Raw genomic sequence first — 24355 nt, 5'->3', positions numbered from 1 at the left:
TGGTTTGGATTTTTACTTTCTGGACCTGAAACGTCTGCCTCTGATGTCTTCGCTGACACATGCAGTGTCAGTTGTGTAGTTAATGCCCGATTATTTTACTTGTATAGTATTCATTGAAAGCTGGCCTCCCACGTAACTGCTGAGGGGTCTGTCTCTGCGAGGAGACGGATGTGAGGCTCCTGTGGGCCGTTCTCCACACGGCCCTTCTGCTACTTTACTGTCCCTCGTCAAGGCTGGATAAACAAATTCAGTAATCTGAGTGTTTGTGGACCTGAAGCTACACAGTGCAGAGTGACACAAACGCTACACATGTTTACATCACAATATCCATTTGTGCTAATCTCTGCTGTTTATTATTGTAACTTGTGTAATAATTCATGACTGGTATCTTTTTTTAAAATAACCCCGCAAATCCACTAATGCCCCTTTAAATCCCAGCTCGGTGGGATTTAAAAGGGTCCCTGGAGCGATCGGAGTTAATCTGAGTTGTACCAAGACACAGTCGAGCTTTATAAGTGGATACAAGTTGCTCTGGATAAAAACACATTCGTTCCAATAATAACGTGACAACATCTCTGCATGTTATACATTTGTATCCATAAATAACAGTAGAAGCCTTCATTGTATCTTCTCTATTCTCCTAAAATGCAATCTAATTTCCCACAAGTACCCTCGTGTGGAGAGCAGTGGCTGGTTCTGACCCGGCCCCCTCGGGGCACTGGGTGCGTGTCATTGGTCAGTTCTTCAGCTTGTTGTGGCGGTCCAGCTTGCTCATGACTTGCTTGATGTCCACCGGCCCGCTAGCAGCCAGCTTGGCCGCCTCCTCCTGTGCCTGTTGGTGCAGGACCATGGGGTGGATGCCCAGCTTGCGGTTTCTACTGTTCTGTTCCAGCTGCATATTCCTGTGGGAGGGACAGGTAGGGAAAACGTCGCCCTGATGCCCTGTCTGTGTCTGAACCTTCAGGCTGCTGCTGGCAGGTCTGACACCTAAACCAGACCTGGGCTGGTTATCAGTACCACCAACGCAGAGAATGTATTTGTGTTCTTGACACGAGTGTATTTGTGTTCTTGCTAAATTGCCTGCCAAGAAACTTGGGGTGCAATAAATAATGGGATTGTTCTCATTAGAGAGGATGCAACCAATGCATCATTGATATTTGGGACGGAGCAAGAATGACATCCGGGAATGTTTACCAGACCATTGGAAGTGGCCTTCAGCAAAGGCAGGTGACGTTAAACGGGGAACACAAGAACAGTTAAGTGTATCCATGCATATTGATAAACACCCCTATCCCACCGTTGGGCCTTTTGCCAAACTCGTTCATATCAGATTGTATAAACAGGTAAGATTAACTTGGATTGAGTCATCAGTGAGAATTAAAGCTCAGAGTCCGTCTCACGTGAACTTGTGCTCTTCTGGGGAAAAGGCCCTCTTCTGCGTTTCCTTGAAAACAGGAGACTTCATGTATCGCCCGAATGTGTCCTGCGAACCAGACGGCACCAGTTATGGTGGCAGCAACAGCTAGCGGACAACGTCGCCCCTTGTGTGCGGGTGAGCGCCTCACCTTCTTCATGAGCAAGAAGATGTGCGTCTGTGCCGCATCCAGCACGTAGCGATGGGGGTGCACCAGCCCCCTCACAGTCACGTCCATCGTCCTGCCATCAATGTTGATCCAGCGCGGCGCCCCCGGGGCCAGGAAGGTCCTGTACATGGGCATGTCCAGCATATGCAAGTGAGTCGGGTATATGCAAGCGAGTCGGGTATATGCAAGCGAGTCGGGTATATGCAAGCGAGTCGGGTATATGCAAGCGAGTCGGGTATATGCAAATGACTACAGGCCATTGGTAGGTGTGTAGTGACATGGAGTCTCCTGGACATAATAGCTGAATGAGACAGAGTCAACAACTCCTGATGCTCGTGGGATTCCCGAGTTTCCCTACGGAGCCCAGACTTCCTGACTCACTTGTAAATATGCTCCGCTTTCTCCCTCATGGTCTCCGCAGAGCCCCACCTCAGGTCCTCACACGCTTCCCAGAATGCCAGATTTTCCCCTAGGGGCCGAAAAAGCACCCCGAACATCAATGGTGCGCACTTTGCCATTTTGCCCCCCCGCTCCCACGAGCCCTACCCCCGTACCGCTGAACTCCTTCTTGAGGAAGAGCCGGAAGTCGGCACGTCCACAGGGGTCGCTCAGGAGATCCATGAAGCTGAACGTCCAGCGTTCCACCCTCATGCTGGTGGGGACCTCCACTCTGAGGAGCACACAGGTATATACTTGTGTACACAACTATAATAAACACTACATATGTTCAGTATAGTAATGTAAATAGGTTATTTAGACAAAAATGTTCTGTGGGCAGAGCGAAAAATGGTTGGCTCAAAGAGATGACCAATCAGATTGGTAGGACCCATTTCCTCTACAATCAGATATCTTAGTCCCGCCTCCTCTCGTTGCTTAGATATCTCTCTGAACCAATCATTTTTCATTCTGCCCTCAGAACATTTTTGTGTAAGTAAAATGCCCATGAATAGTTTACCGCGGCAGGTTGAGCTCCCAGTACGTGATGTCATCGGTCAACCAAGGGTTGCTAGGGAGACAGGGTGCCAGGAATGGGTCGTGGTTCTTGTACATGCCTGAGAATTTCACCATGCTGTCGTGGGCATTGGAGATACCAGAGAAGGTCATGGGTAACATTTCCCACCGGTCTTTTAACCCAGTGCGCAGCCTGTTTATCTCATACGATTATAAGAAACCTGCTATGTTAAAGTGCAAAAATATTCATCCATCTTCCAGGAGCCCATCTTGGTCAGTGCTGCAGGACCATTCAAGGTGAAATTACGGAGAAATGCAGGAGCCTTCATCTGGCAGCCTGTCTAGGGAAACTCACGCTGAGAGGGAGACGGATGATTTGACCCTGGGCCTCATGAGGTACTGGGAGCTGAAGATGATCTACAGAATAGAGAAGGTGGGGAGCACTGAGGATTGGGACAGGCACACAGGTTATATCCAGGGTCCGGGATTCATCGTAATGCTGCTATTATATATGGGGACCCACCCCCGCCCTGTTTTAAAGAGGGACTTACGATTCGCCTGTAGTAGTCCACATTTTTTTTCTGAAACAGAATTAGAATAGACAGTGGGTGTTTTGCTTACACAATAATGTTCTGAGGGAAAAACAAATGATTGGTTCAGGGAGCTAATCAATCAGATTATAGAGAAGGTGGATCCAAGCAAGTAGAGGAGGCAGGACTAACCAATCAGATGTATTGGTCCCGCCTCCTCTGCAATATACTTGGCTCGCCAAACCAATAATATTTCATTCTCCACTCAGGACATTGTTGTATAAGTAAAACTCCCATAAGCGACAGCAAACAGGAGGTCTGCCCAACAAACCTCTGCTGTCAGCTGTACAGGCAGTTTCATGTATGTTAAATAAGAGTGCCATTTTTACCCACTTAATTTGAAAAAGCAGGTGTGTCTTGGTGTACGTCTAAGTCTGTCCGTTTCTGTGTGTCTTGGTGTACGTCTAAGTCTGTCCGTTTCTGTGTGTTTTCCAAATCGACAGCATTGGAACTTGTGTCCCATTAACCGTTTGTATGCTGCGTGTTTCTCTAGTTCATCATCCTCTTGGGAACATGTCAGATGAAAAACGAAATATCTGCAGGAAAAAAAGAAGAAAAGCAAACATAAACACAAATTCCAATAAAAGGTTACAGCCAGATTACAGACATACATCCATCCATCATATGTAGTCCAGGGTCTCGGGGGCCTGGTGCAGCTCAGGGCACCAATCGAGCAAAGCTTCACTTGGGATTCATTTCAGCCAATTCGGCTCCTATTCAGCTCTCTATTCTACCTATAGCTAGAGCTGGCCATGATTTTGCCTGCACATAAACATTTTTGCACATAAACAACGTTTGTATTTATACATTGTATATGTGAATATGTCCTTGCCTGGGCCTCTTCATGCGAATTGCACTCTCCAGCTGCCTAATTTGCAAATCACTGATCATGCCTTGGATGTAATGGCGGACAGCGTAACTGGCAATGCTGAAATGGTGCTGTGTTCAAGGCCCTGCTAGGGGCTGCGAGCTGAGGGGCAGCAGGAGCTTCGTCGCTTCACTCCCCTGCCCACCCCCCCCCCCCCCCCCCCCCTTCCACCACCCACCTGTTACCTCCTCCATGTTGGGGTCAACCAAGCGGTCCAGACCGTAATCCATGGCGCTGACGGTGCCTGGCTGTCGGATGGAGTGCAAGAAAGGTCTGTCTTCATGTGCCTCTCTCTCTCCACCATCTGCCCCCCCCACCCTGCCCAACCAAGGCGCCTTGCTCTCTTTGTGGCTTCATTGCCACAGTGCGCTAACCCCCCCTCCCCCTCCTGAGATCACCCGGGGTCGCCACCGCGAGTGGTAAACACGCCTGAGGCAAGATGGCGGCGTGGGGGCGGGGCCTGCAGCCTCACTTCCTTTGCCGAGCAGAGACCAGCAGTCTGAGGGGCGGGGTATCTGAGAGGCATCCCGGGGGCGGTGGGTGTGCACAGCAGGTGCCCTCAGGTTTAACCCTTTCATCTGTGGGTACCTGCGGCGGTGGTAAGCCCCGCCTGCCACAGGAAGCCCCACTTTTAGGAACGGGGGGCAGGTGAAGGTGATCTACACACTTAGCTGAGACACCCCCATCAAGATATCTTCCACTTTCCGAACTGGCAGGAAGAAGGCTGTCACCTCTGTGCCTATTTTTAACCGTGACCTTTAATGGCAAAGAAACGTGCCTCAGGTTTGACAATAAGCACTGAAAGGCGCCCGGGAGACCGGTATCCCCTTAGCCCCAGTGAGCGGCCGGTATCCCCTTAGCCCCAGTGAGCGGCCGGTATCCCCTTAGCCCCAGTCAGAGGCCAGTAAGCACTGAAAGGCGTCTGGGAGACCGAGGTCTCCTTCAGCCCCGGTCAGAGGCCGGTATCCCCTTAGCCCCGGTCAGAGGCCGGTATCCCCTTAGCCCCGGTCAGAGGCCGGTATCCCCTTAGCCCCGGTCAGAGGCCGGTATCCCCTTAGCTCCAATCAGAGGCCAGGGTCTCCGTCAGAGGCCGGGGTCTCCGTCAGCCCCAGTCAGAGGACGGGGTCTCCGTCAGCCCCAGTCAGAGGACGGGGTCTCCGTCAGCCCCAGTCAGAGGCCGGGGTCTCCGTCAGCCCCAGTCAGAGGCCGGGGTCTCCGTCAGCCCCAGTCAGAGGCCGGGGTCTCCGTCAGCCCCAGTCAGAGGACGGGGTCTCCGTCAGCCCCAGTCAGAGGACGGGGTCTCCGTCAGCCCCAGTCAGAGGCCGGGGTCTCCATCAGCCACACTGCGGCTGGAACGGGAGCTGCTGCGCTCTTACAGGCCACATTGCTGCCGAGTTCCTGTTTGCCGACCATCTGTATAAACAAGAGGCTGAATTCCGCTGAGGGACCTTTTGTTTATGTCTCTACATCAGATTGTTTTGCTGCCTGATGGTCTGCAGAAAACCCTGGAGATGGACTGCTCACCTCCGCCATCTCTCCCTCTTTCTCTCTCTCACCCCCTCCCTCTTTCTCTCTCTATTGCTCTCTCTTTCTCTCTCCCCTCTCTCTCCCCCCCTCCGTCTCTCTTTTTCTCTCTCTCCCCGCTCCTCCATCGCTCCCTCTTTCTCCTCCCCGTCCCTCTCTATCATTCCCTCTTTTTTCCCCCCTCCCTCTCTACCACTCCCTCCTTCTCAGCCCCCCTGCCCCCATCCCAGCTTTTCACCCCGCATACTCACAGGGGGACGGTGCACCACCCAGTACGCCCTCTCCTGGCAATCGAGCACCACACGGTCAGCCTTCTTCCTCTCCTTGCCAGCCCTGTCGGCAGAGGGCAGGGAAGGGGAGTCGCTTGGGAAACAGCGATAAACACAGCGGACGACCGGGCTCTTTCGGACTCTGGTGCCTTTTTTCACCGGGAAGTACACACAGCGTAAGGGCTGAAGTGTGCGTCCCTACATCAGCTTTTTGCCGATGGGCCTCCATCGGCAGGTGACCCGGCCTGCCTTGGGAACTTGGCGGACACCAACCTATACTGCTCCTTGCCTTGCGCCACAATGAAATCCCACTTGTGGTTCATCCATTTGTGCAGCCTGTTATAGTGCTCCTGGGGGCAGAGATTGGAGTTACTCAGGCCCCAGTGATCGACACGGGTGGGGCTTGGAAGGAGGTGGGCGGAGCCACTGCAGACAGAGGTCCGACGGCTACCCTCACCTGCTCATATAGATCCAGGACGCCCTTCTTGCGGATATTCCTCTTCGCCAGGTAGATGGCTTTGAGGAAACAAACAAGTAATTTTTCCTGCGTACTTAGCTTAACAGAACTTACAAAGTGAAACCGTTACCATGACAACATCCATCTGTGGGACACTCTGTGTCTAATAAATGAAAATGTCTGACATAGTGGTAGATTTTAGCACAGTACAGTATGACCAGTTTTACTCCATAACTGTTTAGCTCAGTGTTTCTCTATCCAGTCTTCATGGATCCCTTTATTCTGTACCTAGTATTTGGTGTTTTAAATTGTCTGATTGTTTGATTCGGGATGTGCTAACAATCCATTGCGGGGTGGAGGGAATGATTGTTGGGGGGTCCCAGGGGCCTGAATCAAGAAACACTATTTTAGCTGTTAGCCTAGATGTTGAACCACTCACCTTCATCCACAAACAATTATCCAGTACAAGGCTGCAGTTTTAACGATGCACTATATAAGGTACCTATGAGTACAGCCGCTATATCTGTAGGTTTTAATGAAGCCTCTACAGGGGGCAGTATTACCGTAATCAGTGTCTTCTGCAGGCCAGTGCTGTACAGGCCAGAAGTAGGGGGTCTGGGAAAATAGCGGTTAGTGGTCACTGCAAACAGCTGCATGTCACTGCATCACGCGGGGTTAATTCAACCAGCAGATGGTTAGGGGGGGAGGGGTTTAAGGAGATTTGAGGCTGAGCACGAGACCATTCAAGTCTATGTGAAAATATTAGCGTGTTCAGTGATTCAGTGATGCTAGCGGCTACCTTTAACACCCGTGCCAGTATGTTAGATTTGGAGATCAGAGGCAAGTAATCCTCTTAGACATGCCGTTGGACCTTAGACTGACACATGGGGGCGGTTTGTGGCTCAGTGGACTAAGCCTAAGGTCCCCGCTTCATGTCCGGCTTCCGCAGAACAGTCACATGTCCGTGGGCCCTTGAGCGAGGCCCTTCGCCCCCAGCTCCACGGGCACCGCTGCAGGTGGCTGCCCTTCGCTGCCAAGCTCACGCTCACCTACATGTGTGTCATGAACCGCAGGATGGGATGAGCACAAGCAGAATTTCCCCCAGAGATCAATCAAGTGTCATCATATTATTTTAACTGAGCCTTTTCAATGTGCAAGAACTGAAATGTATGGATTGAAATCGTTGTCGATCATGTAGCACAGTGTCTCCCAGTCCAGTCCTCGGGGACCCACAGTCGGTCCATGTTTTTGCTCCATCCAAGCTCCCTGCCAGACAGTCCACATCTTTCCCCCTCCCTCTTTCTATCACTCTCTCTTTCTCTTCCCCCTATCTCTCTCCCTCATTTTCTCTCTTATCCCCTTCCATCCCTCTCTCTCTTTCTGTCTCTCTCCCCATCCCTCCCTCTTTCTCGCTCTCTCTCTCTCCCCCTTACCTCCCTGTTTCTCCCCCCCTCCATTTTTCTCTCTATCACTACCTCCTAGGAGCAAAACCGTGGACTGTCCATGGCTCCCAGAGGACCAGATTAGGAAACGCTGGTGTAGCTGAAGTGTAGCAGGATTGATGAGGGTATGAGAGTCACCTGGTAGCGGTAGAGGCTGCCGTCCACCTGGAGGAGCAGCTTCTTGTGGTCCTGAAGAGGGTAGATGTATCCATAAGCCACCATCATGGTCCCGATAGCCTGGGCCTCTGGGTGGAGACACCATGAAGGAACACGGAGTTCACTGACCGTCCTGACCTTGGGGTGGAAAGGCTGACTGTGCCCAGCCACGTGTCCCACTTCCTCACACCCGGCCAGGCTGCGGGCCACGCCCCTACCTTCAGCGCTGACTTGCAATTGGCTGACGATCCACGCGTGAACATCATGACCTGGGTGGGGAGACAGTGCAGTCTTTCGCCACATGAGGCAGCAGAGCAAGCTGATCTCCTAACAAGGGCCCAGCATGACGTATGCCCTGGGCTGGCAGATCCGTTTAAAGGTGATAAGCTCTGTCACAGGCTTCCTTTGGTATCAGAACAAAGATGGGCCAACTGACTCCGAACAACTGACGCACCTTGGAAAGCCCATCTAGGCGCAAAAACACCTCTAGAACTGATCTCGCATATCAAAACAACAATTAAGACACGTCCACTTGTCTGTTTCATTTTGAAAACTCAGATATAACCTTCTGTCTTAAAAAACCACTGATATAATTCAGGCTTTTTTTAGTAAAGTTTTATCAGTGGTCCATGAAGTTAAGGGTCAGTAAGTAGTAATGCACAGGGGGAAAAGGGCTTTCTAAGTTTGGATCAGGAAATGAAGAACTATGGAGATAGAAGGGGAAGGCGGCCAGGCCTGCCTGCTGTTTATGGTAGAGAGGCAGCCCTGGATCTGTGCAACAGCAAGTCAGTGAACTGTACAGTGAAAAGACTGTCAGGTGATATTTGTTAGTGCAAATGCTTCCATGAGCTTAAATGTTTACATTAATTTTAAAGACCAATTACAAACAATCAAGTTGTAATGAGATGTTTACGGTGTCACCAGCGGTGCGTGTGGAAGTTATCTGGATTTAATTGTTGATGATCTGACAACATCAAGGATTTTTCAGTTCTTCGGAACTCTTATTGAATTGTAGTGACATAAGGTTGTTGTTGCTGTTGTTGTTGTTGCGACCAATGCATAAGGTCAGCCCCGCTGGAGGCAGGTTTACATTTCTGAGAAAGCGGGGTCAGATGGACCCTGGAGCCACTGGTGCTAAGGGCCGTGCTCAAGAGCCTGATAGTGACGTCACACCATCACCTGTGGGACCGTAAGTGGCACCCTTCCGATTACTGACACACCTTCCAAACCTACTGGGCCACACATGGCCTCCAAAATGAAATCATAGTCAACAGGATTCAAACTTGCAGGAGGAGCCCTAGTGAAGTTCCAGTCCCATTCCTCAACCTCTCTACCACTTATCAGCCTCATAAGCCTTTCTTTTTTATATTCATTTTTATAGTATGTAGATCGTTTCCACCTGGTCATTTATAAGTAGGTCGCAAGCTGAAAACGTGTGGGACCCCTGGTCTAGATGAACACCGCTTCAGTTCCCAAACCTCTCCTCAGGGGCATCTTAGCCATGCCGTGTGTTTGTTAAATTAAAGTGGTAAAGTCAAGAAATACGTGGGTGTATTGAACGGTTACTGGGAACACTGGGGTGACTTTAGCAGAGGGTTTGAATCGGCCCAGCTGACACACTTTCGCAGACATGATGTCATGGTTTTACACCAACATGAAGATCATTTAAACATCATTTCCTGTGGCTGGCTAAGACTTTTGCACAGTGCTGTACATCTGCTTTGTTCATGGCAATGAGTGTAGGAGGTTTAGTTGATATTTTGAGGTGTCACGCGGCCCTTGCACGCTGTAGCCTCAGTAATCTCTCCTGTGGCCTTAGAGATTACTGGGCAGCTTAGGGATGAGAGGCTGAGGAGCAGAAGGCGAAGTTCATCCGATTGTGGCCTGTCCGATATACAGGAGACCTAACCTCGAGGAATGTGGGTTGCCCTTGCTTGCACATGCCTGAGTCCTCCACAAGGTTGGCTTATTCGCCAGCCAATCAGGGCAGTACTTTTTGAGAACTAGGAGATCTGTTTTCGTAGTGCAGATCCGTGTGGCATAGAATTTGGAAGGGATATAGCAGGGCTCCCCAGTTCTGGTCCTGGAGGGCCAGTCTGCAACACGGTTTGCAGATTTGCCTGCTCAGACACGCCTTATTCAGCTCCCCAGCCAATTGCCAGGTTTAGTAGGTGTGTCTGAGCAGGGAAATCAGCAAATTGTGCTGGAACTGGGGAATCCTGGGATATGAGTAGTGACCTAGGTAGCCAATGAGGGGAGGATGATTTCAAGTGATAGTAAGAGGGGAAAAAATCTGACCGGATTTAAAATCAAGGTTTGGATTGAGTTTTTTTAAGAGATTAACCTTCAGTTTGGAACTTTACAGGTACTTTTTTGCATTTTTTACTGAAATGAAAATGTTCTGGGAGCAGAACGAAAATGATTGGTTCAGAGAGATAACCAATCAGATTGTAAAGGAAACATCTGATTGGTTGGTCTGCCTCCTCTAGTTGCTTGGACCTACCTTCTCTACAATCTGATTGGTTATCTCTTCATCAATATCATCGTTTTTTTCATTCCACCCTACATTTTTGTGTAGGTAACACTCCCATGAGAAGAAATACGTGACCAATATTTATATTTAAGAAGAGAAATGGAATTAAGAATATTTGCTTTGAACATGGTCAGATTTTCAGATTCAAACATTGTCTTTAAATTGATTTTTTTTTAAATGTATACATGTAGTAATGGGCTCTGCCACCCCTCAGCCTGCGCTCATTGTTATGGATGCTAATGCAAAAGCTATGCGAAGGAATATAGCACAGTGTCCTTCCGCGGTGATGCTGAACATCCAGCGAAGCCATCTGACCTGTGCTGGCGTGCGGTATGGTGGTGATTACCAGCTTCTGCTCCTGGGATTTCACTCCACTTTTACGGTCCTGCATCTTCACGACCAAGGCCTCCAGCTACAAAGGAGGGCCGAGATTGTGATGTAGAAAAGTTTTACTAAACAAAGCGTAGTGTATGAAAAACGATGTTTACTAGTAAATCTACCGAGAGACTGAGCCACTGGGACGAGAAATGCTCATATGTAGATTAATTTAAAGATATTCCTTCTGTTTTTTTAAATCAATTACAGTAAATAAAGATTACAACAACGATTCCAGTAAATAAAGATTACAGCAACAAATCTAAGAAAAAATCTATAGTTTGAATTTGAAAGATTAATTGACCATGAGAGGGGGAATGAGCAACATAGCAGACTGGAAAAAATTGTGTAACAGAAAGGAGTCTAGTCATCTCAAAACTGTATTAGAAGTTGTTTCGCGACTACGATTAAATAACGGCGAATCATTTGAGTCCGCTAACAACGGATCTTTACATCTCTTAAGTGAAGAGAATTGCAATGGGGCTGATACCCCATGAAAAGTCTAGTAACGCGCTATAAAATACAACTGCTTCCTTTTAGATAACAAACAACAAACCTACCTTTTTTAGACAGGCCATCCTTGGCCGGTAATGCTGAGCGTAATCGTGAAGTGTTCGGATTGTCATTTTGGCTGTTTTTGTGTAGTTTATAATATGACAAAATTGCCTGGAATAAAAACCTGACAGTACGTGCACCTAACAATGGTGCCCCGTGTACCACACTGACGCTGCAGCCAGGTCCAGTTTATAGCAAAAAGACCGGGTGGGGGCGGATTATCCATCCAATCACAGCTTGCCCTTCCGTTCCCACAACCTGCTACACCGATTCTGAGCTGCGCTCTCTCCGCATTCCATGGCGCATTTGTCTGGTGTTTGCACATATCTGCTTCTCCAGAGATAGTACGTTGCGATGTTGCGTTGGTTTATTATACAGTAAATACGTGAGATCAGTGCTTTTCCAAAAACAATATCACTTATCGACCTCAAGTGTATATTGCAATTCATTTTTAGTCAAGAATCTGCACGGGGAATGTACAGCTATGGAAAAAAATGAGACCACTCTATATATTTCTTTAATCTGCATTTTTAAATCCTGGTTTAATCCTGGCTCTGCTGGCAGGAGGCTGCACTGTGCGGTAGGCTGTTCTAGGCTCAAGGTTTCTAAGAGAACAGCACACAAGAATAAAGAGAAGCACGAGACACTGGAAACGACCATAAAGCAGCCAGGTAGAGGGCAGAAGGAACTTTCTAATGCCAGAGATGACCGTCAACTTATCCGGCAGTGTCTCACGAATCAGAGGGTGACCTTCAATAGGAAGTGCACTGCTAGGACAGGTCATATCAGGGTCCTAGAAGCAGGACTGAAGACCCATAAAGGAAGGAAGGAGCCCTTCATTAATGAGAAGCAGGGAAGAGCCAGACTGCAGTTTAACAGAGGGTTTATATTTACACAGAAGCACATCCATAAATTGAGATAAAATTGTCGCTGTGGTCTCTTATTTTTTTCAGAGCTGTGGTATATATCACAGTAGATATAATAAAGGAATATTTTATTAACGGTTGTCTTTCATACATGTTTATTTATACCGCTGTTATTACTGCCGAATATTCTTAATTCCATTTCTCTTCTTAAATATAAATATTGGCCATTATTTTTAAAAATGATTGGATCTGTGTATGTTCAATAATTTCTGGAAATACGTGTATATCTGCGATTTAGTGTGTGTATTTTATCTGTATTACCCATTTAGAATAGCTTATGTTTTACAAAACACGAAAGACACAATCAGGGTCACCTTCACTAGGGATGGACTGCGCTCGGCCGGTCCGTACCACCCTTGCGGAGAATGTTGTGCCACTGTAAACCGAAGCGCTGGAGCCAGGATCGGATTTAATACATTTTCAGTTTAATATACCTTAACACCTGATATGATATATTTAATGAATTAATTCAATAACTCGATTCTACAAACAGCATGTAAATATTCTTTAGAGAATCAGGTAATACAATTACCCACAGCAATGTTACAACTTTTTCCAAAGAAAAGTTGTATAAATAATTTCACTTTCACTATTTATAAAACGGAATCTGGGCGTTGTCTTATTCTTGCTTATGTGATTTGGGAGATGGACTTCAGCGGCATACCACATTGCATCTTATATCTTATACACGTCTCTGTTAAACTTCGAAGCACAACTGCCTAACTTCAAAACATAACAAGTAAGTGAAATATAACGTTAGTTTCAAGCAGTACTAGTAGTAACTAAAATGATGATATCCAGATTTAATTTGACAGGTGAAGTACTGCTTCACGCACACGCACTGAACGGGAGAAACACATCGCGTGCCTTCGCAATCTGCCCGTGATCTATAGCCCGCGCAAACGCCGGCGGCGCGCGAGCGCGTTCACGGCTGTAGGCGCGCCCGCCCCGCCCATAGTTAGACTCAGGGGCGCGCTTAAACGCTCCACTGTATCGATGAAGTTGGTCCAAAGATGGCGGATTTCCTGCCGTCCCGGTCCGCTCTAACAGTGTGTTTCCCTAACTGTCTCCTCACCAGCAGCGAGGCAGAGCAGTTGAGGAAATCTAAAGAGATCGATAAGTGTATTTCTCGGGACAAGACGTACGTGACGCGCCTGGTTAAGATCCTGCTGCTGGGCGCCGGGGAAAGCGGAAAGTCCACTTTCCTCAAGCAGATGCGCATCATACACGGGCAGGACTTCGATCAACGGGCCAAAGAGGAGTTCCGGGCGACGATCTATAGCAATGTGATTAAAGGTGAGATCACGCGTGGAAAGCTTAGAAAAGTACAGCGGCGTTGGGGAGGGCCGTAGTTCCGATTATGGCCGTAGAAGTGGGGTGTGATCGGCGGGCGTGCGCGGCTCCCAGCGCTCAGGGCTTACAGAGTGAAGTTATGCTCGGCTCGATCGTTCCCCCCCGGCTCGCCGCCGGAGAAACGCCCATGTTCCTCGGTGGCCGGACGCCGAGCAGAGCTCCTAACTTTGGGCGGTTCTGCTTTACGTGCCATCGGGGCTCGTTTGGCGATTAAAGAGCGACCGAGCGAACTGCTTTCGTGACCCGTGGCTATTTTGTGCCCGTATAATGCTGCTTTTCTGCGCTGGCTGACTTCATAACACGCAGGGGTGCTTAACTAAAGAGACCGGTTAAGTTACATGTATCACGTGCGTTACAGATTTTGAATAATATCCTTCAGCTAAGAGCGACTTAATACTTCTGCTTGTTACAGTGTAACTTTGATTACTGTTTAGCAAACTAGTAGTTGGACTTCTTGAGAGCCCAAAAAGTGGTTTGGGTGGCGCTGTATACATGTACATATCGTGCTCTTGGCTGATGAGTGATTTTGCACTGCAAGCGTTTGACAAATCCGTGCAGGGCGACGGCGTCGATGGCTTTAAAAACGCCGCGACCCCTACAGCCCCGTGAGTGCTGGGACCGGCTGGTCCTTCGCCAGGCTGCAGGCAGATCCCCGCCCAGCCATCGGGGGCATCCCGACACCGAAAATGTGCTTCAGGTGAACGCTAAACCGTCCAGATGGGGCGGCGGGGTGTCGGTAATGGGGAAGCCCTCCCAGGGTGACGTAGTAAAACCGATGCGTTTTGTCTACTTCCCTCCCCGGAATATTTTACTCTTGGTTGCAGATGAAAAAACAAAATAAAGCCTAATTTGGTAATCCCCATCGCATACAAACTTAAATTCTTTTGATCGACGTGGCATGTTTAATTTAAACTTTTTGTTTCGGTGGCGTCTTTAATACGCCTTTCAAATGCGCCGCCTCGTACCATAGGACGCAAAAAAGTTCTGTCAGTGTAAAACTTAAGAATCGGTTCTTATTATTTAATCAGAATGTTTCTGTTTCTTTGCCACTATAGTAGGAGGCACCTGCGTGTCGGCCGGCGTGTGTGAGCGATGTCGGGGCGGAGTGGCCCGCTGTGCCTGCGGCTTTTGGCTGCCTCCCAGATCACGCTGCAGGCCACCCCCTCTTCGTTGTTATATGGCCGACTTTAATGTAGTTCCGTTAGCCTGTTTCGGTTTCTGCTCTCCTAACCCTGTTCTGAGCAGACACTGAGTGATCCTCAGCATAAGTTCAATGTGTAGGTGGACGTTTTGATTACCAACACTGTCTGACTGTCTGCGTTGTTGTTTTGCAGTTGAGCTTTCGTGTTTTTTCTGTAATGCGTGTAAAAAAAAATATCCCTTTATTTGTCAGATAAGATGGAGCGTCATCCTTCTTGGAATTTGCCGCTGAATTTAGCCTCGTATGGTAGATCTGTGGTTAGCAGACCCCGGGAAAGTATCTGCGTGAATGTTTTTTGTATGTCAGCTGTGATGTTCGTTTCACACTGTCGGCAAAAATGGGGCATCTGACTCGTTCCCTTTTGCAGCTGAAGGTGCAAACCCTCCTTACAAACCGATTGGCGCTCTGTCTCTCAAGTAACTTTCTCCAGGGTAAACATGAACTCGCAGGTGCTGTGTTTAACCAGGACCCCCATCTGTACTGAATCCCCCCTCCCTCCATGTGGCAGGGTGACATGCTCGTCGCTGTCTGCAAGGGAGAGGGGCGGGTGCTTTCCTGTCAGCCGGTTCGCCCGCGCTGCGTTTATCAAGTTGCATTACATCCCCCGTCCTTTCACACAAGCACGCAGAGACTTTGCTTTACTCTCTCCTTAAGTGTGTAAATGTGTTTCTGTCTCCAGTGACGTCCTGCAAGCAGGCAGGGATTCATGCGGGAGGGCGGGGCTTGGCTCGTACCACATTTCCAGTTTGGGGAGGGGGGTTTCTGGCAGTCTCAAACCGTAAACCTGCCTGATGTTTTGATCACTTCTCTCAGCTCATGCTGGATCTGGTTCATAATCTTGTGGAAAGGAATCTGGCAGATATGTTAGTGCAGTGTAATTGCCTGACACTAATAAAGGTGGGTGGGGATTTGTGTTCCCTCCCCAGGTTAAGATATTTAGTTTGTGCCCTGTGCTGGCTGTGAGAGGCTCCGCCCCGTCTCTGTATCCCATACGCAGTCAGGAAGGTGGATGAGTGGATGGATGTTATCCCTGCACACCAGCTAAATCATTAAACAGAAGTGCAGTATAGCGTCTGCTATGCTTTGGGGTTTCGAAGTTTGGCTTCCTCAGCCTCTGGCCTAGTTCGATAGTTTCAGTCTCCCACGGTGCCCCATTTTACAGTGTATATGGTATTTTACACTCTGGTTAATAAGGTCTGCAGGTGGCTCGGAGCAGGGATGGAGCTCAGTCCAGGGAAGGCGGTGAATGCTGGGGGTGTCTCACTGCTGCCACTGCCTCCTGCTGCCCGGGTACGAGGCCACCTTGGCCATCCCTGCCCCTCTCGAGGTCGGGCTTAACGCGGTGCCTTTGTGCTCTGTGTAGCCACGTCCCTCAGGGACACATCAGAGGGGTGAATAATTTATGAGGGCCACTGTGGTGCTCCATAGGCTGCCGCTTATCGATCGTGCTCGTGCCTCAGCCTCCGGGTGCGGGCACAGGCTGGTGTGCTTTGTCCTTCCCCGCCATGGGCCCGCCGGGGTCGGGGTTGGCTTGTGGTGGTGGGGTGCAGATGGTCGGTTGTCTCACCCAGCATGCAGCAGGCCAACTCCAGTTACTTGGAGTCATGGCTTCTAACTGGAAAATCGTATATGAAGGGGTTTTCGCTGAGATGGCCCTCTACACCACAGGGCAGACAGCGGTGCGCGCCACCCTCATATCGTCCATGTCCGATCTCCTTAAGAGCTGATGTAGGGAAGTTTCACTGTAGGAAGGTCAGCGCACTGCAGTGCCCTGTTGGCCAGCCAGTCATAGGAAGCACTGCTTCATCGGGCATCGGTGAGCTCACCGGTGCTCCATTCATAGTCATACATATAGGAACCTGTGTTTTAGTCATTCCTCAGATCACAGGGTGCCTGTAGGTCACCTCCCTTTGCTGTGGCTTATTTGCGGTGGCATCTCAAGCTGGAATATGCCTGAAAATCCCCTTCAGCCCCCCCCCCCCCCCCCCCCCCCGATTGTTTATTCTGTGAAATGCGTCAGGTTTCCTTGAGATCACCCCCCGCCCTCCATCCCTGTCTCCTCAACTCCTGTCACTTGGTTTTGTGGCAGTGGGATGCGTGAGGGGACATCTGTTGCATGCCAAGCTCCCGTCCAGGAATCGCTTTGGCCCCGCCCCTTCCTGAATGGCCCCGCCCCTTCCTGAATGGCCCCGCCCCACCTCATTTGGGGCACTCTGATGCCTTCGTGTTGAATCACTCCTCTGGGCGTGTAGCACGGGCCTACTTTTAATTTCCTGTCTCTCTCGCAGTCATGCAAGAACAACGCTGATGTCGTTAGCACGAATGCTAACGCCATAATCACAAAAAAACGTGGCTTTAAATATTTACTAAACATGGGGAGGGAATTGCATTTGTTTTTTTAAACTGTTTCTCTGCTTTGTTTGGGGTCAGACATTTAAATTTAAGGATGTGTTCATTGGCCTGCTGGCAGCCCCCTTTTATGGCAGTAGTATTTTTAGCAGTTTAGGAGGAAATGTTTTCTCACTTCGACCTCCCTTGTTTTGTAATGTTTACAAGTTCGTTAGTTTTTTTTTTTTTTTTAATTTGCCCGCTCTTGGTTTCTTAGCTCTCTCTCGCATACACACACGCACACAACCATTTCCTGTTTAAGAAACCTTCCTAATTGCTCTGATTTCATTTCGCTCTGTGGCGTGTGGCGCTGGATCAGGGACGGCTGTCTGCATGTTCCCCCGCTCGTCTTTCGGGGGACGTGTCATGTCCTCTTCGGTGCTCCTGCTTATCAGATATCGATGGTTCCATGTTAGGTTTTGGGTTCCAAGTCAGCTTCACAGATTTTAATGAAACGGTTCTTATTTCGTCTGAGCATTTTAAGTAATTATACTGTGGTGTAAATCATTTATGTACACTGTGGAAATGTCATGCCTCGTATTTTATCGTTTAAGCAACTTTTTTTTTGAAGCCGTGTAACATTTTGGGCCTTTGGGTGGTATACTCCTCTAAGACAGTAGGGGGTGCTCTAAACGAGGAACTGTCCCTCCTTACCTTGGAGTTCACCAGGGGGTCTAACAGAGGCCACCTTTCCTCATGGTTTGTCTCTATTGATCTGTTGCTTTTAATGTATTGGACCTAAAACCCAAGTGGGTACTGCGTGAGGGTTTTTTAATATTTCGTGATGCCCCCTGTTGGCCATTCATTTGCACCTCACTCAGCTTTTCTTGTCTCCCCCGAAAGGGATCCGTGTGCTGGTGGACGCCAGGGACAAGCTGCACATCCCTTGGGAGGATTCCTCGAACCAGACGCACGGCGAGACCCTGATGGCGTTCGACACACGCGCGGCCCTCCCGAGCCTTGCGGGCATGGAGAAGGCGGTCTTCCTGCAGCTGCTGCCCGCTGTGCGCGCCCTCTGGGCCGACGGGGGCATCCAGAATGCCTACGACCGGCGCCGTGAGTTCCAGCTGGTGAGTGTCCGCGGTGACCGGTGACACGACCGAGGTCGGTGAGGTTCAGATGGAGGTCAAATGTACAGGCTCTCCCGGTCTTAGCTGCTCTAACCCTAAACATACTGAGAATATTAAATACTAGAATATATCTCTAATTGAATTCATGATTGGAAAATAAGTGCCTTAGTCACTGGAGGGGGAGCTGCGGTGGTAATAATTAATAAAAATGGCAATAATGATGCTTCTATGTGGATCGATGCGTAGTTATTTACACCCTTACGTAGGGCATGGTGTCGAGTCCTATCTCTGCATTTGTCCCTCAAACAGGAAGGTGTTTCTCTCTCACTGGATTTGGTGTGGCGTGCGCGGTAACCATACTGGGAGTATTAGGGGGGGGGGCTTTTGTGTGTGGTTGGCCTGACCTAGATACGTCTGATCTCTGATCCACATCTGCATGTTTCTCTTTGAACTGCCATCGTGCACCAGTCCTGCTGGGTTCCAGGGTGTTCAGTCCTTGTCTCACCCTCATCCTGGAATTGTCTGGGGGGGGGGGGGAGAATGTTGCGGCTCGGCGCTGTCTTGTGATCTGGCTGCCTCCCCCCCTCCTGAGGGTAAACCTCCTCCCGTCGTGTCTTGGGGGCAGGTTGGGGCAGTTGCCCAGCAGGGAAAGTATGCTGGTGGGGGCATGCCGAGACAGGCTCCAGCCGGGTCCTTCCCACCCCTAGCTGCTGATGAGGCTCTTCACGGTTTTCTAAAGGGGTTTCTTTAGTGTATCCTTAATGTTATGCATGGGGGGAGAATAGACCCCATAGGGTTGTGGGTTCAGGCCTGTAATCTGCCGGGGAGACATTCTGCAGCGCTCCTTCCCAGGCCTCCTCTGGATCTCCCGGCTCAGTCTCGCCAGGTCATGGGGCGTCCTCCAGCTCTGGGTGGGGTTGCTGTAGATTTCTCAGGAAGGGGTGCGGGATAGGAGCGGCAGGATCACCGGTTCTGCCATGACTCATTCGGGCGGCCGTGCATGACCATGTGACGCTGCTGTTTTGTCATTGGAGGTCACCAGGTGGCAGTAGTTTCCCTGCCTTACAAACCGGCCTTGTGTCTGGTTTTGGGGTTTCATGGGGTCAAATCCTGCACAGGGTCTGGACTGGCGTGAGCTGCACTCTTCACTCGCTTGGGTGTCGGACTTTTGGCGAAACGGGCACAGATGTCTGCTTATCCTTATCCCTGATCAGGCAGGATGTTCTGGAATGTTCTGCTCCCCCCCCCCCCCCTAGATTCAGTGGTTTGATTGGCTGCCGTCATTCTTCTTTAATAATTCTGCCGGCACCCAGCTGCTGGTCGGTAATTCTGCAAAGTTCTGGAAGTTTTGCCAGAGGAAGTATTAGACAGGGTGGTGGTTTACCCTGAATCACCGATGACCTTTGAACAGATGACAAATACACTTTGGAATAAGAGCGAAGATCCTTCTGTCCTGAATGGAGGACGATCTGGAATTGTGTTAAATAGCGGCTCTCATGCTGGAGTGATATGAATGTTAATCCTGATTACTGCTCATTCCAGCTCTAACAAAAATGCTTTTGCTTTCACAGGGTGAATCAGTGAAGTATTTCTTGGACAACTTGGATAAACTTGGAGAACCAGTAAGTGTGTAATTAAACTTTTTATCATTCTGTTGCACCTCCCCGCAGTACTTCCGGGCCGCCAGCAGGGACAGCACGACTGTCCTGACACTCGCGTCCCAGGAGCGCCATCCGGGGGCCGCATTCCAAGGCCCCCGCCCCCTCCTTCCCGCCACCAATTAAGCGGGTTGGTTCCTGCTGAGATGTAGTCAATTGGTAGAGTGAGGATGGGAGGGGGGTTTAATTCCTTAGCTTTCCTCGCAGCCCCAGAGGCTTGTGGGACCCCACTTGGTTCCTGACAGCCATGAAGTCTGTTTATTACCATCTTATGGAAGCTGCTGTGGGACAGGCATCTGAACAGGGGACGTGACAGGAAGTGTGTGTGTGTGTGTGTGTGTGTGTGTGTGTGTGTGTGTGTGTGTGTGTGTGTGTGTGTGTGTGTGTGTGTGTGTGTGTGTGTGTGTGTGTGTGTGTGTTCTCACGTACACGCCTGCTGGCTAAAAAGTTTACGCGAACCCATTGCCTAAGCAGTTAATCGAACAAACATTATGTCAACAGAATATTCCTGAGTCATTCTTTAATTATGTGTAATAGATTTTTTAGTGAACATTAAAATGCATTTAATACATTTCTAGTTGTCTTCTCCCTGCTTATTTGACTACAGCCCTTTTCAGTCTTAGGGTGTGATGCTTTTCTTATTAAAAATAAGAACAAAAAAATAATAAAGATTTGAATCTTGGTAAACAGGTTTTTCTTTAGCGGAAAGTCTAAATGGCAGGAGTTCAGTCGGTTCATGCCCCATCCGAGCTTCACATTGGAGCAGAGAATCTGTCGCTGTGTTTGGCAGCTAAGCCCTGACTGGAGGAGCGGCTTGGATCTTGCAGCTGATAGGTCATCTGGCCCGTCTGAAAATCACCGGCCGATTTTAAACCCTCCCGCTCACGGAGAACAATGGCCGCTTCATTACACTATTAGAGTTCATCAGTCTCAACCGATAAGTGACATGCGGCTCTCAGTAACCATGACCCACGAGGTACAGAACCCGCTGCACTTTGAGAGATGGCCAAGGGGCAAACAAAGGTGATTTTCACTAATCTGGAAATTTTGTCTGGTACCTATGAAGGTCTCCACATGCCTGTGATGACACTGATGTTAGCGACGGTACTACTTACGATCTCTTTGTGTGCAGCCACTGCACCGCAGGCAGTGAGTACCGACTTGGAAGACTGTAGGAAGGTTTTCTTTCTTGATGTCCAGTCGGCAGGTTCCCGTCAGGGAATTTCTCAGGGTCCATCTGGTCCACGAATCCCTCTATAGCTGCCACTCTCTTCCCTGATTGTTTTGAATGTTGCTCCTCTCATCATTAAATTGTCTTGTTAGGAATTCTTTCGTCCTTCCTGCTTCCGCTTGGATTTTATCGGAAACTCGGCATAGTTGCACTTATGTCTTGGACAAGTGTCTGCTAGAAAAAATAAATGTCGATGCCAAGTGGTGAATCAGCTAAAATCCTTTGTCCTCCACAACAGAAAATGGCTGTTTGTCCAGTGTGATCATCTGTTTTTTCGGTAGTTGTGTCTTTAGCTCTGGTGATGCTAACTTAGAAGACCGACTGAAGTCGATATGTTGGCGGGTAATATTAACCAAGATTGACATACTGGACCGCTGTCGATGATCGGTAACACGCATCAGTTGATACCAATACATTAAGCGATATATCGTACATCTCTAGGTAACTTGTTTTTGCTCTCGCCCCCCCCAGGATTACCTGCCCACTCAGCAGGACATCTTGTTTGCCCGGCGGCCCACCAAGGGCATCCATGAGTATGACTTCGAGATCAGGAACGTGCCCTTCAAGATGGTGGACGTGGGCGGCCAGCGGTCAGAGCGTCGCCGCTGGTTCGAGTGCTTCGACAGCGTCACCTCCATTCTCTTCTTGGTGTCGTCCAGCGAGTTTGACCAAGTTCTCATGGAGGACCGGCAGACCAACCGGCTGGCTGAATCGCTCAACATCTTCGAGACCATCGTCAACAACCGTGTCTTCAGCAATGTCTCCATCATCCTCTTCCTCAACAAGACGGACTTGCTGGAGGAGAAGGTTCGGACGGTGGCCATCAAGGACTACTTTCCTGAGTACGACGGGGAGCCGCACAGCCTGAATGACGTGCAGAAGTTCCTTGTGGAGTGCTTCCGGAGCAAGAGGCGGGAGCAGCCGCAGAAGCCCCTCTACCACCACTTCACCACCGCCATCAACACTGAGAACATCCGGTTGGTTTTCCGCGACGTCAAGGACACCATCCTCCATGATAACCTCAAGCAGCTCATGCTGCAGTGATGCTGTGGAGGACATTGGGGTTTTAAACCTTTCGTTAGTGACCTTTTTATGACCTTTGGGATTTAGGTGGAGAGCTTTGGAGTTTGAAATGCAGGATGGTTCTGGATGACTGTATTTGAGGTCCTGACACTGACCTCGTGATGCTCTGTATGTACAGGAGAGGTAGGGGTGCTTGCGGCGATGAGTTTTAAAGCTTTTTGCTAGCCCCCTTGTGATTCCATTTTTTTTTTTTGCATCTGGTCATAGTGCCACAACCCAGGCAGCCAAGACAACGGTTTCTTTTACTTATACTAACATGCGGGGTCGTCACCTCGGACCTGGACGTGCTCGAGCTGGGCGTCGGCGCCCCCTATCTTTCGGGTGTCTTACTAGCTCAGGGTGGCGTCTCCCCACCGCCCCACCTCGTTGGCCTTGGTCTTTTACCTTTTTATTTTTCTAATCAGTCATTTACAGATTTTCTTAAATGATTTTTTTCCCCTTTTTATATATAATTACGTGTATTTTGTATGCGATTTGCTAAATTATATTTTAGAGGTTTCACACGTCCTCTTTGGTTAGACACTGCCGGTGGATGTGTCCCACATGCCGGGGGATCCCACAGGGGGACGCGCAGCTTAATCTCAGGGCTGGATGTCGGCCGCTTAGGGCTGTCTGTGTTTATGCGCATGTGGGATCCAGGCTCATCAACACCGGCTTTACTGACTGGTAGAATCATCTTTTTTATCATTATTGTTTATTGTTGTTTTTATTGGCTTGCTCCCACCCCCCCCCACCCCCTTCCTTCTAGAGGGTTCTCATTACTGCCGGGGTGTGGTCTGGTGTTTGAACACACTTTGTAGGCATCTATAACCAGCCCCTGGATTCTGCTTCGGGGGGGGTGTATTTTTTATTATTTTTTTTATCATATTGATCTCCTCTCTGCGGGGAGCTATCACTGCATATCCTTAGGTCATGTTCTCCCCATGCCTGCCTGTTCTGCCCACCCACCCCTCCCCTGACAGCTGGGGTCCCTCTCAGATGCCCCCCCCCCCCCCCCCAGGTTCCAGCCAGATCTTCTCCTCAGTCGCTCCAGGGTTCCATTCCTGAAGCACTGCTTCTCCACCGCATCCTTCAGGCCCGAAGCCCGCTACTCTGAAGTCTTCCTGAGGCCTTTTGTGGTGCCACCGAGAAGCCAAGTCGCTCCCTGCTGGGGGGGGGGCAGCAGTCACCACGGCCCCTCCGCCGGCTCTGCGTATCCCATGCCGCGCTCAGTGGGCCGTCCATTCTGTGCCTCGTACCAACTTTACCTCCCCCTGCACCAGAGGTTCATTGCTCCTCAGGTTTGTCACATTGACACGTGGACGGGACATTTGTGTCTTTATGTGACGCTCCGGGGGTGAGCTGGGGGGGGGGGGGGATCAGTCAACCTTGTTCAAGTAGAAGCAACATCAAGTAGAAACAGTTGGCATCAGTATTTTGTATTATTGTTTTATTTGTCATGTAGTTTCCGTCTTCAGTCCGCTGCACTGACCCGAGTTACCAGCGGTTCTGCTCTTAAGCTTCTCCTAGGGGTGTCCAGGCCTTCCTGATGTGGCCAGGGTGGTCTGAGGCACCAGCAGGGGCTGTAGACGTTTCCGGAAGAGGTAAAGGCATGGGCTCATGTCAGTGGATCCAAAGTGATTAAAAACCGCCATGCTTACTGTATGTAGCCGCTCCTTAGATTTGTCACCAAAATGGCCTTTTTGTATTTACGTTTAGAATCTAAGACCTTAGACGGATTTGCGTCCTTGGAGACCAACTTCAGGGTCAAAGGACCGTTTGGCTGTCAAGCGCTTCGCTTTTAAACCAGATTAATCGTTTCATTCGCCAACACGTCCGTAGATGAACTCACTCATTTTTCACCTCAGTGGTTTGTGGGAAAAGTCATTATGGTGATGATGTCAGGCTCAGGCTGGGGGGGGGAGGCTCAGGCTGGGGGGGGGAGGCTCAGGCTGGGGGGGGGAGGCTCAGGCTGGGGGGGGAGGCTCAGACAGTGGATGGTGGGGGTGGGGGTGGATCGCACAGCTTAGCTTGCCTGCAAAGCCGGTCTTTCCACCATTGGCCGTGTTTGTCATTTTTTGTTTTGTTGTGGCCCCCCCATGTGAATTGGCCTTGCTTGTAAGTCCTTTTCCCATCTCCCCAATAAAGAAAACCTTTTTGGAG

At 49.6% G+C, this 24355-nt stretch overlaps 2 protein-coding genes across 2 annotated transcripts; one reads left to right on the top strand and one right to left on the bottom strand.

Annotated features, from left to right (window-relative positions):
- Window positions 1–330: 330 nt before the first annotated feature.
- On the bottom strand, window positions 331–11498 carry LOC125718467 (regulator of G-protein signaling 9-like). The gene is made up of 17 exons (XM_048992325.1): window positions 11309–11498; window positions 10689–10785; window positions 8059–8109; window positions 7823–7929; window positions 6806–6857; window positions 6243–6301; window positions 6059–6135; window positions 5768–5849; window positions 4178–4240; window positions 3086–3115; window positions 2890–2951; window positions 2539–2652; window positions 2138–2253; window positions 1965–2052; window positions 1566–1704; window positions 1401–1483; window positions 331–902 (listed from the first exon to the last, which is right to left on the bottom strand). The coding sequence occupies exons 1-17, from the start codon at window positions 11372–11374 to the stop codon at window positions 737–739; spliced, it is 1452 nt and encodes a 483-aa protein (XP_048848282.1). The 5' UTR covers window positions 11375–11498; the 3' UTR covers window positions 331–736.
- A 1691-nt stretch (window positions 11499–13189) lies between these two features.
- On the top strand, window positions 13190–24127 carry gna13b (guanine nucleotide binding protein (G protein), alpha 13b). Its single transcript, XM_048992326.1, has 4 exons — window positions 13190–13525; window positions 18015–18241; window positions 19813–19863; window positions 21602–24127. Exons 1-4 carry the CDS (start codon window positions 13243–13245, stop codon window positions 22172–22174), a joined length of 1134 nt encoding a protein of 377 aa, XP_048848283.1. The 5' UTR covers window positions 13190–13242; the 3' UTR covers window positions 22175–24127.
- Window positions 24128–24355: the final 228 nt, after the last annotated feature.

The sequence above is a fragment of the Brienomyrus brachyistius genome, chromosome 22, assembly GCF_023856365.1.
Source record: "Brienomyrus brachyistius isolate T26 chromosome 22, BBRACH_0.4, whole genome shotgun sequence".
Lineage (NCBI taxonomy): Eukaryota > Metazoa > Chordata > Actinopteri > Osteoglossiformes > Mormyridae > Brienomyrus > Brienomyrus brachyistius.
The sequence above is the reverse complement of the archived record's forward strand: the minus strand, read 5'-3'. Positions and strand labels throughout refer to the sequence as shown.